Source organism: Centruroides sculpturatus, unplaced genomic scaffold (genome assembly GCF_000671375.1).
Source record: "Centruroides sculpturatus isolate CEXI.00-Female unplaced genomic scaffold, Cexi_2.0 scaffold88, whole genome shotgun sequence".
Taxonomy (NCBI): Eukaryota; Metazoa; Arthropoda; class Arachnida; order Scorpiones; family Buthidae; genus Centruroides; species Centruroides sculpturatus.
The window spans coordinates 488,965-504,856 of NW_019384431.1; the positions used below are offsets into that span (position 1 = coordinate 488,965).

General features: G+C 25.1%; 1 protein-coding gene across 3 annotated transcripts in view; it reads right to left on the bottom strand.

Annotated features, from left to right (window-relative positions):
• Positions 1-284: 284 nt before the first annotated feature.
• The window catches only part of LOC111619732 (CRAL-TRIO domain-containing protein C3H8.02-like), a 22,375-nt gene continuing 6,767 nt past the window's right edge, over positions 285-15,892 (bottom strand). For all 3 annotated transcript variants that reach the window (XM_023361532.1, XM_023361530.1, XM_023361531.1), the window contains 6 exons: positions 12,579-12,775; positions 10,483-10,567; positions 9,527-9,723; positions 7,437-7,521; positions 4,403-4,614; positions 285-1,608 (listed from right to left, as the gene is read on the bottom strand). In XM_023361532.1, coding sequence (XP_023217300.1) covers positions 1,515-1,608; positions 4,403-4,614; positions 7,437-7,521; positions 9,527-9,723; positions 10,483-10,567; positions 12,579-12,775 — 870 coding nt within the window. In that variant the 3' untranslated portion in view covers positions 285-1,514. The remainder of the gene's footprint in view (positions 1,609-4,402; positions 4,615-7,436; positions 7,522-9,526; positions 9,724-10,482; positions 10,568-12,578; positions 12,776-15,892) is intronic.

The window sequence follows — 15,892 nt, forward strand, 5'->3', positions numbered from 1 at the left end:
TATATATTTATATATATAATTTCTAAATTTATTAACTGTACAATATATAAAACTTTCATGATATAAATATGATTTTATAACATTAATACAAACATAAAATTCAATTACTAATAATTGCTTTAATATTTTTTTTCATAAACAGTATATTAACAGTGCTATTGCAAAATATAAAAATGTTCCAGAATAGAAATTTTTCATTTACTTTTTTTTCTTCTTAAAATAATTTATATTTCAGTTATCATTATCTTTATCAAATAATATTTACACTATTACTAAACAGAAAACTAAAGACATTAAAATATATAGCAATAACTATTATATGCTTCCTAAAAATAATTAAAAATGTAATAATTAAGTAATGCTCATTTACTTTTATAGACTTCATTATAATAGAAGTCTGTCATTTTAAACCAATTTTACTAATTTAATGTTTCATGTTATCTGAACTAAATTTGCAGAATTCAAGAGGCACCTGATAAGGCTTAAGGTAAAATAAAAATTTACATTTCAAATTATATTAGGAACTAAACATCATACAGTAAAACTCCAATTATCCAAATTAATTGGGACTTCGGAAATGTGCAGAGTATCTGGATAATTGGATTTTTGCTTAAAATAGTCTTTCTATCCAAACACCCCATTATGTACAGTACATGTGTAGACAATTATGTGCAAATAAAATATTAAATATAGAAATATACCTACAAATTAATAGTTTGTTTTCTGTATTTAGAAAAAAATTACTTTTTGTGCATATACATTACATATACATACATGCATATTTATTTTTAAAAAAGTCAGAACAATCCAAATAATTGGAGTTTTACTGAATATGCAAAATTAAAATATGACAATAATGAAAGTCAAAAACAAAAAATATATATTTTATTATAACTGCCATTTGAATATAAAAAAAATGTGCAAATCAGATCTTGCAAACAATCATTACATATCACATTTACATAGCTGCTCATTTTTTTTTCAAAGAACACATGCTAGAATTAATGTTTAATTAATTAATTAATTAAACAACAAATGATTGTGCATTAATATTTCTTTCCATTTTCGTCTTTGAAGCAAAATACTTCACAACATAAACTGCTTATCATTCAATTATTTGCAATTCCTACATAACATAAAAGATCAAACTAAAAATTCTCTTTGCATTTAAATTTGCCTTTAATTTCTAATCAACAAATGAGATCTCTTAAAAATTAAAACAAATAACATTCAAATGGAAGATCTTTTAATTTACATTTATATATAGGAAGACAGTAAAAATTAATACTGACTGAGATATGCAAGATTAAAGAACTGCATATATTGAATGTCTACTTTTGGGATTTTATTATGTTGCTAAATGAATTGAATGAAATGAATGTTGAATACACATAATATACAGCAATATGTAATAAAAACTGATTTCTTTATATTAATCACAAACGACATTTTTCAATATCACTTCTTTCAAAATTAACTGAAAATAATTCTAGATTAAACTATACAGACTTTTCTTATATTTCTGGCAGTATATCTGGATGGATGTATTTGAGTAATTCTTGTTCATTGTTGACGAAAACCACTTTGCTTGCTGTTACCTCATTTAACCTAAGTTAATAAGAAAAAATTAGATATTTTAACTAATATTAATGTAATAAAAACATAATACAATGTAAAATTAATAATCTCATTCAATATATTTAAATAAAAATATTAAAAAATTATTTTTATATATCCTAAAACTGAAACTAGCTTTGTTTCATATAAATTTCAATTACTCTAAGCTTCATACATTATAAAATTATTAAATTGCAATTACAAAACAAAATAGTTACATAAATTCTTTATTCTTGAATCATTAATGGATAATTTGTTAAAAACTCTGATTATACAATTGTTTGCATTTAGCAATTTAATCTAATACAGGTAACCCCTGTATAACACGGCACTTCTATAGCATGGATTCACTCTAACACGGTTCGAGAATTGATACCATCCCCCGTATAACAAGGTACTTTTATAGCACGGATTTATTCTGACACGGTTCGAGAATTGGGTAAAACCCTCGTACAACAGGAAATGTAATAAAATTTTATATACTTAAGTAATAATAGTTCACGAAAATTATTATTTTCGTGAACTATTAGTACTTAAGTATGTAAATTTTCTCTTCTCGCCTTCTGTCGATACACGTGGTCCTTCTCGAAACTTGTTTCAATGTTGCCAGATCGCGACGCTTCTGCTTCTGATGTTGCCGAATGTTTTTCCCTTATTCCATACTTGCTTTATTCTTCATAAGTGCTTAGCACCATATAAGGAAATTTATAAAGACCTTTTAACTAGAAGCAAGCAATCTAAAATTACATACATTTTGCAAAAGGTAAAGCATGGATCTGAAGATAATGCAGAAAAATGCTCAGAGGATAAGGATAACTTGCCAAAAAGAAAACGCTCTCGGTTAATTAATAGTGTTTTTAGTGATGACGAAGAAAACATTGTTTAATTTATATTAATATGTATCACTTAAAAAAATTTTAATGAAGATATTTATCTTAATTATGAAAATATACTAGCATGTTTTTTAATTTTTGGAACCTAACCCTCCTTTTCGTATTAGTTCTTTGTTTCGTATAACACGGATTCGCATAACACGGCAATTTTTTGGAACGTAACTACCGTGTTATACGGGGGTTACCTGTATATACATTTATGAATTGCATTTCATGTGGCTCTGTGAAGGTAGCTGTCACAACTAAAATTATTTCTCATTTTATGAATCACTGAAGAAATAAAATACCATCAGTTACCATCAATCTATTCAGTTTGGAAAAAATCATATAAACTGCTGGTAAATCAGTTTACTTTTACAAACATTAAGTAAAAATCACTACATTTTGGTAATATGTAAAAAACAAAATGTAGAAAATTCTAAAAAGATTGATCTGGAATAAAGTTCAGAATTTATTCCAGGTCAATTCAATTCTAGATCAATAATCCAGACCAGAGATAATCCAACCTTTTTCCGAGAAGCATCACACAAGTTGTAAGAGACAAGTTCAGCAGCCATAAATTAAAAATATAGTGAAAGATGAAAATTTTATATTTCTGAATAACAATAAACAAATCAATTGAAATTTGTAATCACTTTTTTGAAAGAATGGCATCAAAATTAGGATGAATTTTGTGGCATTATTAAAATTCACTTTAAAAATTCCTTGGATGGTGTTCAGTATTTTGATTTTATATACCATATTTTATAGCATATAAAATGTGACTTTTGTCTTAAAAAAAACCTTGTATCTTACATAGAAAGTTATGATCTCCTATAGGCTAATGAATTTTCCAAACAACTTTCAGTAGTCTTTAGATAACTTCCATCTAGCACAACTCTTCTAAACTAATAAAAATGTTATTAAACTTATTATACTGTTTCTAACCAGAATACAGTAAAAAAGTCTTTTACTGTATTCTGGATAGATTGCCAAAGGCATGAGATACCTTAAATATATTAATTTTTCCTTAAATATTCTGTGCTTGTAAATGTATGTAGAAACAAAAATATAAAATATCCTCCAGTGCAAACTTCTTATATGCCAGAACATAGATATTGTTTTGGTGCAGAAGTGACAATACATGAGTTAAAATGAGAGTAAAAACAAGGCCTCCATGCAGAGAAGTCCTTGTATGAAGTTAAGCTGCATAATAACATATAAGTTATCGACATATGAGTAACATATAGGTAATTGAAATTATACAAGAACCTTTATTTTCAGTTACCACCACTAACCAGACCACATTGCACAAATTATGCTGTAATGATAAAGACAGGCAGAAAGAAACAAAAAAAAAAAAAAAATGTCAGGAATGTATAGAATGTCACGATTATTGAACATGAAAGATGTAAAAAAAAAAACGCAGTTTTAGTCATCTATCTCAGCCTTAGAGGATTACAAATTAGGATGGAATGAGGCAAAATTATTGTTTATTCCTACAAATTAAAGAATTTTGTTCCTGGCAGAAGTTTTATATATCAAAACTAACAATGTATATAATATTTCCACACTAAAACTTCCAACTGTATGGAATTGCATTATTTTGTTTCCACAGAAAATATAATATTTTTAATATCGTAAAAAAGATAAATAAAATATTTATAATAAGTAATTTAAATCATCCAAATGTAAGCATTCAAATTTGTTTCTTTTGAACACTATCAACTGAAGAAGCCTTACTTATATATAAGCAAAAGTACTTTTATTTTAATGTCATGGATTATGTGAAATCGTTTTCATATTGTTAAACAAATTTTTCATGAGTTAAAGAAGAAAGTTAATTCAGGATTTATTAAATGCTTATTGCTTTTTATTGCTTATAGTTTTAAACAAAATATAAAAAAACTTACCATCCTCTAATAATACCCCAACATCCAGCAAATATTGCTGGAGAATTCATAATAAGACAGATGCCTAAACGTTCTGGATAATGTTTACTTAAAAGCCAAATCAGATTTTTTACTAATTGATAGTCCATACATTGTAATCCAAAATCTTTCAGATCAAATATGATGCACAAGTTATCAATAACTTCCTCAAAACATTTTTTACAAGCAAGTTCCTAAAAAAAAACAAAAAATATTAAATTTAATTTTAACCATAATTTAAATATACCAAAATTCATAGAAAAACTGAAAGTAATAATAATGATATTATTACTTTCAGTTTTTAATAATAATGATATTATTACTTTCAGTAATAATAATGATATTATTATTACATATTTCTTAATAAAAATGTAAAATTAGATGGAATATAACAATTATTTCTATAGTTTAGTCTATATAATTTTCAGTTTTTTAAATTTTCTAGAGAATAACTTCAATCACTTTTGCAAAATTAATTTTATTAATAATCAATATAAGTAAAATTATGATTTCACAAAACAATGACTTTCCTCCATCTCAATCAAGTTGATAGTGATATAGACATGTCACAAAAATCACCATGATATGCCTGATAGGTGAACTACAAAAGAACAATACACACATTACTAGTACACACTATAGTTCCAACAAAAAATTTATTTACATAGATCTTTACATTACGTAATTATTCACAATAAGCAACATGGAAAATTTTATATACATTTAAAACAATCTTTTTTTACCAAAATTTGATGCCTTTCTTGTGCTTGGTAACTGATAATCCACACTTGGCAATTTTAAACAGAACTGAATTTCCTGCTGCTCTCATAATTTGAATTTGTATTATAGGGTACTTTTTTTAGTTTTCATATACTAATAATTTTAAAATAAACAAAGTATTATCATGTTGCATATTGTGAATAATTACATAATGTAAGGTCTCCTGTAAATGAATTTTTTGATGGAACTATATATTGTATGCAAATACAGTCATATCCCAAACTTACGCAATAGGTGGGACCGAGTGATAACCTCGTAAGTCGAATTCACGTAAGTCGGGGTATAATTTTGCATATAAATACATACAAATTATTTTTAATTGGGGCCTGAGACTAAAGAAAACAATAATTTAGAAAAAAATGTTTAACTGAATAAAGTGGATAAACACCAAGTGTTTTAATAATAACACAGTCTTGTGTTCAATAGTAAAAAATGTTTAATAAAATCTTAGATAACACATATGTATAACAAATTAGGCCTATATTATTTTACAATTTTTCACATTTACTTGATTATTACGCCATAATTTTAACATTGTTTCCATCTCAGCGATAATACTGTGACGTTTAGGAATGATGCTTGAATTTAAAGATTGAGCATTTTTCACAGCTTCAAGAAGTTTTTCTTTGCCTTTTATAATTGTTCNATTCCAAGTGCCATTGTCAAACTTCTAGGCTTACAGGAAGGCGGTGCTGAACATCTGACGTACATGTTTTCGCATTGATAACGTCGGCCCCAATCTCTCTATTAATGGAAAACAAAATTTGGAATTAAACAACACTCTTCTTCACATTAAAATGATGAAGACGTAAGAAATGAAGTTGAAAGAGAGAGGATTTGACAGATAAAGTTTTTAAACAAAATGGGTAAAATATAAGAAGTAACAAAATATATATGAATATCAGACATTTAAAAAGAAAATAAAGAAATAAAAAATTGAAATAAGAAAAAAGAAAATAAAAATGAAAGTTAAAATTAAAGATAAGTGAAAAAGATGATAATTTTTAAATTTAAAAACATATTTATTTATGCAACAATAACTGGTGTTTTTAAAATAAAAGTAACAAACACAAATTTTCGTATATAACTTTGTTGCATCATTAAATATTTAAGAAACTGTATTCTTAATAAATATCAAAATAAATGATAAATATTTACAATTTAATGATTATGAGATGAAATATTTAACAAAAAAAAATTGAAAAACAGAATTATTATTATTAATTCTTAACTTATATACTGTATTAGAATAAAATTCCATGCACTTGTAAGAGATATAAATTCTTTTGGACCTATTAGTAAAAAGATATCAAATAAATTGGACTTTCTTCTCAAATGAATAATAATTAATATTTGAAATGATTTTTAAAATAATTACTTGGAATTTTTTAATTCTTTTGGTACAAACTAACACACATTATTTTCATTATTGATTAATATATAATTTTCTTTTTAATACATCACATTAAAGTAAAGATTGTATTATAACTTTAAAATAAATTATGTAAATATTTATTTAAAAAATGACAATAGTGAAATGCTGACACATGATTTCATCTTCAGTTTGGCTAGTATTGTTTGAACAGTAATTAGACATCTAAATATCTATATAACATAATTAAATGTTTTTCTGTTAATAAAAATTATAACTAGCAACTGTGCTACTGAACAGTTCAATAGTATCAATTTTTTATCTTTTAGGATAAATATTCTCAAAATAATAATCATGCATTTTCATAATTCAAAATGCATGATAGTGGGTTTCTTAAAAGTCAATATTTTGATAATTTGGATCCATTAGAGACATTAATAAAATATACAAAATTAGCAATAAAAATCATGTACCATTATCTTCACTAGACATTTTTGCATCACTAAACAAGTGAATGAACCAAAAACAATTTTATTATTTTTAATTTAAGTTTATGAAATTCCTAATGCTAATCATATAGATTTTTCTGAAAAACTATTCATATAGATTTCACTAAAAAAATCTATATGAAGATATAGATTTTTTCAGTGTATTATTAGTTTCTTATTAAAATAAGAATTAATAAAAATAATTTTAATTCATATTAAGAACAATATGAATCCCATGAATCACACAAAATTCCTGTTCTTTCATTTTAATTAAAAAATTTATACATACATACTTATTTGGAAACAATAAATAAAATATTATGAAATTGATATACTGTACTAAAAGCAAGAACTAAATATTGTAAAAATTGCATACCAATGTATATACAATGAAACGAGTTAACTCATTGAGATCCCTTTCTGTTACACAATGTTGCCTTGCTGGAATATAAATTACAGGCCTGAAAGAAATAAATATAAAATTTTTCAAGCATTTAAAATACTATCAAATTTGAATATCTTAAATATAATTTGATATCTTCCCTATTTTCTAAAATCAAACATTCCATTTTTTTAACAGAAAAATCATTAAAATTAATAGTTACTGTGCTAAGCATTGAAATTTTTACTAAGTACACAGTGGTAAATAATTAGAGATTCATACTGTTTATTTGTATGTATTAAATGTATGTATTATTCTATGCATGACTTGCAGTGCTGGATTAACCAATAGAAAAATAAGACAAATGTCTAGGAGCCCATAATTTGGCTTCAGTACAGAAAAACAAAAATAAACAAACAATAAATAAATAATAAATATTAAAAACAATTTTTTAAAATTTTTTAGGAGGCAATAAATACAAGATATGTCTTTTTTGTATTCCTGGCTAATTTTTATGGTTGTGCCACTGCCAGAGGAATATTTGTAACTTTTTTACATTTGGAGATGGACGAGTAACCTCAGATAAAAGGTTGACTCTGCTGTAGAATTGTTAAGCATTTTCAAACTGAAGGTATTCATTTTCTGATAGCAAGCATCATGTGCTATGAAACTTGGGTGCACTATTTCATTTCAGAACCAAAGTAACATGGACAGAAAACAAAGTAACATGACCAAGGTTCTCCCAAAAAAATGTAAAACAGCCCTCTGCCAGAAAGAGATGGGCAACTGTCTTCTGAGACTTAAAAGGTATTATTTATGTGGGTTTCTTGCAGAAAGGGAGAACAATTACTATTGTATACTACTTCATACTGCTGAAAACCTTTGTAGGTTAAGCTATTTGCAAAAAGTTACCAGGAAAGGTTGTCATAAAAGGGACATTGTTATGAAGAATAATAACAACTCCAAACAGATAATCTGAGAGCATCATCTCTAACCATAATGGTTGGGAAGTTTCGACTTAGTCACAAGCATCATTTGTTTGAGGATTTGTCTTTAAAGGGCATCTAGAAGGAATAAAATTCAATTAAGACAAAACTCCAGAAATGGTGTTCTGGATTGTCTTCAACATAACCCACTTCTTTTTGAACCAAAGAAATCATGATGCTCCCACAACAATAGCAGCTGTGAATGCACATTAAACAAATACTTTGAAAAACTGACTTAGTTTGGTCAGTGTAATACTATCATTTTCTCTGAAGAAACTAAAGTCTTGGTCATCTCTGAACGATCCTCGTACATATTTACTGAGAAATATACAAAATATAAGCATTTTAAAAGTTTGTAATAAAATAAACTTAAATTTATATTGTAATTTCTGAACAGTATTATATAATACCTATGTATAAAGGTTTGTCTTGTATCTTATATACATAAATTGTGCATGCATGTTTGTTACACATTAGTATTTTACATTATTATACACTTAAACCAGATATATTGTTCTGTAAACCTATGTCTTAGTTATCATTTCTGAAAGTCTGACTTAAGAACTTTCCTAAATTTGCTATTGCATTAATCTAAAATTCTAAAAATATAATAATGTTATATAGCTTCAAAATTTCTTTATCTTATTATTGTAGATAGTAATATATAGAAATAATTTTTTCAATAATAATTGATAATCTACTTAATTTGTTTATATTTTTAAAAATATATTTACAAGTTAATCTAGAAGAAATCATTTATATTTTCTTCTAGATCACAAACATCAAAAATATAAGTGCAACTTACAGCAATCAAACATAACAATCTAGCATAGTAAGTCAATGTACTATGCTACATATTACAAGAATTCTCTTTTAACTTATAGCTAAGAATAACCAAAAATTAAATTCCTCTATCTCCATTTTAAATGTTTTAATATAAAAATTTATCAATAGACAATCAAGATGTAATTAAATTTGCAATATATAATATTAATAATAAATTTATCTAATTTATCTATTTTAATTTCAGTTTTGTAAAAAAAAATTAGTTTTATCAACTTAAGCTATTTTAAATATAAAATGTCAATTTTCTGTTACCTTCCTTCAAAATCTCTATGACGAAGCACTATTGCTTTCTTACTTTCTAAATTTTTTTTTATATCTGCATCATTGGCTGATATAGATGATACACCATATTCCTTTCTCCATTTGTTACATTTTAATATAGCTTGAAAAGCATCATCTACTGTTAAAAATGCCCTGAGAAATCTTCGAATTGAAATATCATTGTGATACTGAAAAAATTTATTAAATTATCAATAACTACAATTGTAGCAAAAGATTTTTTTCTAAATTTAAATACTAAAAGAAATCTTTGTTTACTTGATAGTATTGTTTGAACAGTAATTAGACATCTAAATATCTATATAACATAATTAAATGTTTTTCTGTTAATAAAAATTATAACTAGCAACTGTGCTACTGAACAGTTCAATAGTATCAATTTTTTATCTTTTAGGATAAATATTCTCAAAATAATAATCATGCATTTTCATAATTCAAAATGCATGATAGTGGGTTTCTTAAAAGTCAATATTTTGATAATTTGGATCCATTAGAGACATTAATAAAATATACAAAATTAGCAATAAAAATCATGTACCATTATCTTCACTAGACATTTTTGCATCACTAAACAAGTGAATGAACCAAAAACAATTTTATTATTTTTAATTTAAGTTTATGAAATTCCTAATGCTATTGATATAGATTTTTCTGAAAAACTATTCATATAGATTTCACTAAAAAAATCTATATGAAGATATAGATTTTTTCAGTGTATTATTAGTTTCTTATTAAAATAAGAATTAATAAAAATAATTTTAATTCATATTAAGAACAATATGAATCCCATGAATCACACAAAATTCCTGTTCTTTCATTTTAATTAAAAAATTTATACATACATACTTATTTGGAAACAATAAATAAAATATTATGAAATTGATATACTGTACTAAAAGCAAGAACTAAATATTGTAAAAATTGCATACCAATGTATATACAATGAAACGAGTTAACTCATTGAGATCCCTTTCTGTTACACAATGTTGCCTTGCTGGAATATAAATTACAGGCCTGAAAGAAATAAATATAAAATTTTTCAAGCATTTAAAATACTATCAAATTTGAATATCTTAAATATAATTTGATATCTTCCCTATTTTCTAAAATCAAACATTCCATTTTTTTAACAGAAAAATCATTAAAATTAATAGTTACTGTGCTAAGCATTGAAATTTTTACTAAGTACACAGTGGTAAATAATTAGAGATTCATACTGTTTATTTGTATGTATTAAATGTATGTATTATTCTATGCATGACTTGCAGTGCTGGATTAACCAATAGAAAAATAAGACAAATGTCTAGGAGCCCATAATTTGGCTTCAGTACAGAAAAACAAAAATAAACAAACAATAAATAAATAATAAATATTAAAAACAATTTTTTAAAATTTTTTAGGAGGCAATAAATACAAGATATGTCTTTTTTGTATTCCTGGCTAATTTTTATGGTTGTGCCACTGCCAGAGGAATATTTGTAACTTTTTTACATTTGGAGATGGACGAGTAACCTCAGATAAAAGGTTGACTCTGCTGTAGAATTGTTAAGCATTTTCAAACTGAAGGTATTCATTTTCTGATAGCAAGCATCATGTGCTATGAAACTTGGGTGCACTATTTCATTTCAGAACCAAAGTAACATGGACAGAAAACAAAGTAACATGACCAAGGTTCTCCCAAAAAAATGTAAAACAGCCCTCTGCCAGAAAGAGATGGGCAACTGTCTTCTGAGACTTAAAAGGTATTATTTATGTGGGTTTCTTGCAGAAAGGGAGAACAATTACTATTGTATACTACTTCATACTGCTGAAAACCTTTGTAGGTTAAGCTATTTGCAAAAAGTTACCAGGAAAGGTTGTCATAAAAGGGACATTGTTATGAAGAATAATAACAACTCCAAACAGATAATCTGAGAGCATCATCTCTAACCATAATGGTTGGGAAGTTTCGACTTAGTCACAAGCATCATTTGTTTGAGGATTTGTCTTTAAAGGGCATCTAGAAGGAATAAAATTCAATTAAGACAAAACTCCAGAAATGGTGTTCTGGATTGTCTTCAACATAACCCACTTCTTTTTGAACCAAAGAAATCATGATGCTCCCACAACAATAGCAGCTGTGAATGCACATTAAACAAATACTTTGAAAAACTGACTTAGTTTGGTCAGTGTAATACTATCATTTTCTCTGAAGAAACTAAAGTCTTGGTCATCTCTGAACGATCCTCGTACATATTTACTGAGAAATATACAAAATATAAGCATTTTAAAAGTTTGTAATAAAATAAACTTAAATTTATATTGTAATTTCTGAACAGTATTATATAATACCTATGTATAAAGGTTTGTCTTGTATCTTATATACATAAATTGTGCATGCATGTTTGTTACACATTAGTATTTTACATTATTATACACTTAAACCAGATATATTGTTCTGTAAACCTATGTCTTAGTAATATTTATCATTTCTGAAAGTCTGACTTAAGAACTTTCCTAAATTTGCTATTGCATTAATCTAAAATTCTAAAAATATAATAATGTTATATAGCTTCAAAATTTCTTTATCTTATTATTGTAGATAGTAATATATAGAAATAATTTTTTCAATAATAATTGATAATCTACTTAATTTGTTTATATTTTAAAAAATATATTTACAAGTTAATCTAGAAGAAATCATTTATATTTTCTTCTAGATCACAAACATCAAAAATATAAGTGCAACTTACAGCAATCAAACATAACAATCTAGCATAGTAAGTCAATGTACTATGCTACATATTACAAGAATTCTCTTTTAACTTATAGCTAAGAATAACCAAAAATTAAATTCCTCTATCTCCATTTTAAATGTTTTAATATAAAAATTTATCAATAGACAATCAAGATGTAATTAAATTTGCAATATATAATATTAATAATAAATTTATCTAATTTATCTATTTTAATTTCAGTTTTGTAAAAAAAAATTAGTTTTATCAACTTAAGCTATTTTAAATATAAAATGTCAATTTTCTGTTACCTTCCTTCAAAATCTCTATGACGAAGCACTATTGCTTTCTTACTTTCTAAATTTTTTTTTATATCTGCATCATTGGCTGATATAGATGATACACCATATTCCTTTCTCCATTTGTTACATTTTAATATAGCTTGAAAAGCATCATCTACTGTTAAAAATGCCCTGAGAAATCTTCGAATTGAAATATCATTGTGATACTGAAAAAATTTATTAAATTATCAATAACTACAATTGTAGCAAAGGATTTTTTTCTAAATTTAAATACTAAAAGAAATCTTTGTTTACTTGATACTATTAAAGAGTCATTGTAATAAACATTTAAAAAACAAATTAGTACTTTTATATATCTAAATGTATAATTTACATATATTTGATTTATATGTTTATTTGAACATATTCTGATATATTTGTTGTACATAAAATTATAATTATTTAGAGATTATTACATATACTGTATTTGGCAACTGTTTGTCACTATTGTGCTTTCTTTTATAATGGAAAATTTAATGACAGAACAAAGTTTCTCACCAGGAAACTCCAATTAAATTCCAAAATGATATAAATTTATGTGTATTGATTTTTATCCTAAACTCTAAGGTTTTACATTTTATTTAAAAAGTAATTAATTTTAAACTAAAATTTTCACTTTATAAAAAAGTGAAGTATAGATCACAACAAATCATCATAAAACTGAAAATGCATCCAGTGGTGCTGCAGTATAAGATGAACATAGTAGCTGTATAAAAACTGCATTGTCGATTTCAGCTATAAATAAGTAAACCTAAACTATAATTTCTGTATTATATTTTGTATTATTAAAAATTTTGATACTAAACATGTTTTATTGAAAAAAATATACAAATATTTATTGTGGATGCCTGGAACAAATCCCTAATCATTCCATTACATAAGGGATTTATTTTATGCCAATTTTGTTTATAATGCCTAGTCCGGGAATTTATCACCTGCATAAAATGAGGGTAGCACATACAAATAAATATTTTTTGGACAAATATGTTAAATGTTCCAATCAAATCTAATAATTTTGTAATGTCTTTTTATATTGAAAAACTTTGTATGAAAAAATGTTTTTAAAAACTTAATATTGCAAAAAAATACTTGGAAAAACTAGTGATGATAATTTTGAAAATTTTTTAAAATTTAAATCTCTTCACTATTATTACTTCACTTTTTTTTTATCACTATCAAACAAAATCATCACTATTAAAATACATTAAACAAATTATATAAATAAAAAGAAATTAATTCAAACGAACAAAACATAAATAATTCAAAATTCAATTACATAAACATTTAAAAAACTCTGACTCTATAATGATGAAGATGAACACATCTGTTACTAATCAGTAAAAGGAAAAAAATTATTATGAAATTTGCAGTCATATCAAATTAATTATACGAAGGTTAAAATATTAAACATTATTTTTATAATGCATAGTTATTCTAATGTTCAACTTAATTTCATAAACAGAAATTTAAAATGATTTTTAAAAAAATAATAAAACTTAACTATTATATTATATATACATAAAGCTAGTAAAATGTTCATAAAAATTATTACTATAATTAAAATTTTTAAAAGAATGTAAATTAAGCTCTTTCATATCTTATCAATTAATGCATTTAATTAAATTTAATAGTTTTTTTAAAATATAGCCAATATTGGATGACTCGGGTATAATATATTGATGTCAGAATAAAACAAATTTCATCAAAATTTATTAAATAATCATTTAATAAAACTCATATTTGATTAAAAATGTCAAAAATATACACAGTGCTAAGTAAACTTTAGTTTTTTTTAAATATTTAAGCAGCTAACGTAATGCTTGTAATTTTAAATCTTATCAAAATAACAAAAGATACAAAATCTGTACATAATAAAATTTTAGGATCAATTAAAAGATTATTGTATTTATATAGTTTACTTATAAAATAAATACACAGAAAATTGATTGGGTGCATAAATAAGTATATTTTACATTCATTTACAGATAATATTTAAGAAACAAGATTTATTATAATTCTGAGTTACTGATGATAGATTTTAAAGTAGAGCTATTTATTATATAATTATTAGTTTAAATGTCTAAATGAAAATTGCTTTATATTCTACATATTCTATTCCAGAACATTCTAGTATGTTCTGGAATAGAATATGTAGAAGAATCTCTGATGCATTTGAATTAAAAATTTTGAATTTGAATGTGTTAGAGATTTGTATACACACTATTCCAGAATATCACAACTAGAAAGATTTGATTTTTAAAGGTTCTACCTGAAGGTTTTAGAAGTAAACAAAAACATTTGTAACAGATATCTCACTTATGTACAGTACAAGGTCTACTTAAGACTGGTGAATTTTATTTTGATTTTTGTCTTCTTATAAATTAAACTAAACCTCTTTTGATTTTAGAATAAATTTAACCTTGAGTTAACTGTAGAATCATGTTGCACTATTGTTTTCAACTGTAAATTTAGTTAGAAAATCTTTAATGTCAACAGACTAAAATTAATATCAATTTTACTGGCTGGTCATGAAAGTTTATAATGTAAACAATTCAGTATCCCATCAAATAGTATATGAAACCTATTAGTAAAATCCAATAAACAACTGTCTTGTAATCCTTGGAAAAGATACAGAACTGTTCAAAAAATATAATTGTCAACTTTAGTTTAAAAATGAATTAACATTTCTTATTTATTTCAAGTAATTATTTAAAAAATACATTTTAAATTTAAAATCTGTTTACAGCATTACCTTAATTAATAAACAGAATTAGTTTATTAGTTAATATGCTTTCTTACCACACCGGGTTGTATAACTTCACAACCAACAACTGTCTACCCTTAACCATTAACCGGTGCGAAATTCTTTAAAATCGGCGAACGTTTTCGATTCCCCTCCTGGGATCTTCTTCAGGCTTACTTCTTTATATCTTTCGTTATAACCGGATTCTTTAATTCGAATGTTTTTGAAAAAACGTAACGTGCTATTTTTCGAAAAAATTCCGAAAACGGAAGGAATCCACTTGTTATTTCAAATGTAATTTTCTACCAATGGGGAATCATTGTGTGCATTACGTCATAAAACTTGTCTTATAAACTATATTATGATTTATCGTCAATTAAAAATTGCCATGCTGCAGAGAGATTTATTTCTTCTTTGAAATTAATGCATGCGGATTTACGATCGGCTTTAAATATTTCCAGTGCCTCCAAAGTTCTTAGTTGTTCCGTGTGTTGGGTGGTGCGAATAACATGCGCTTCATCGAAGAAAGGTGTGATGTCCG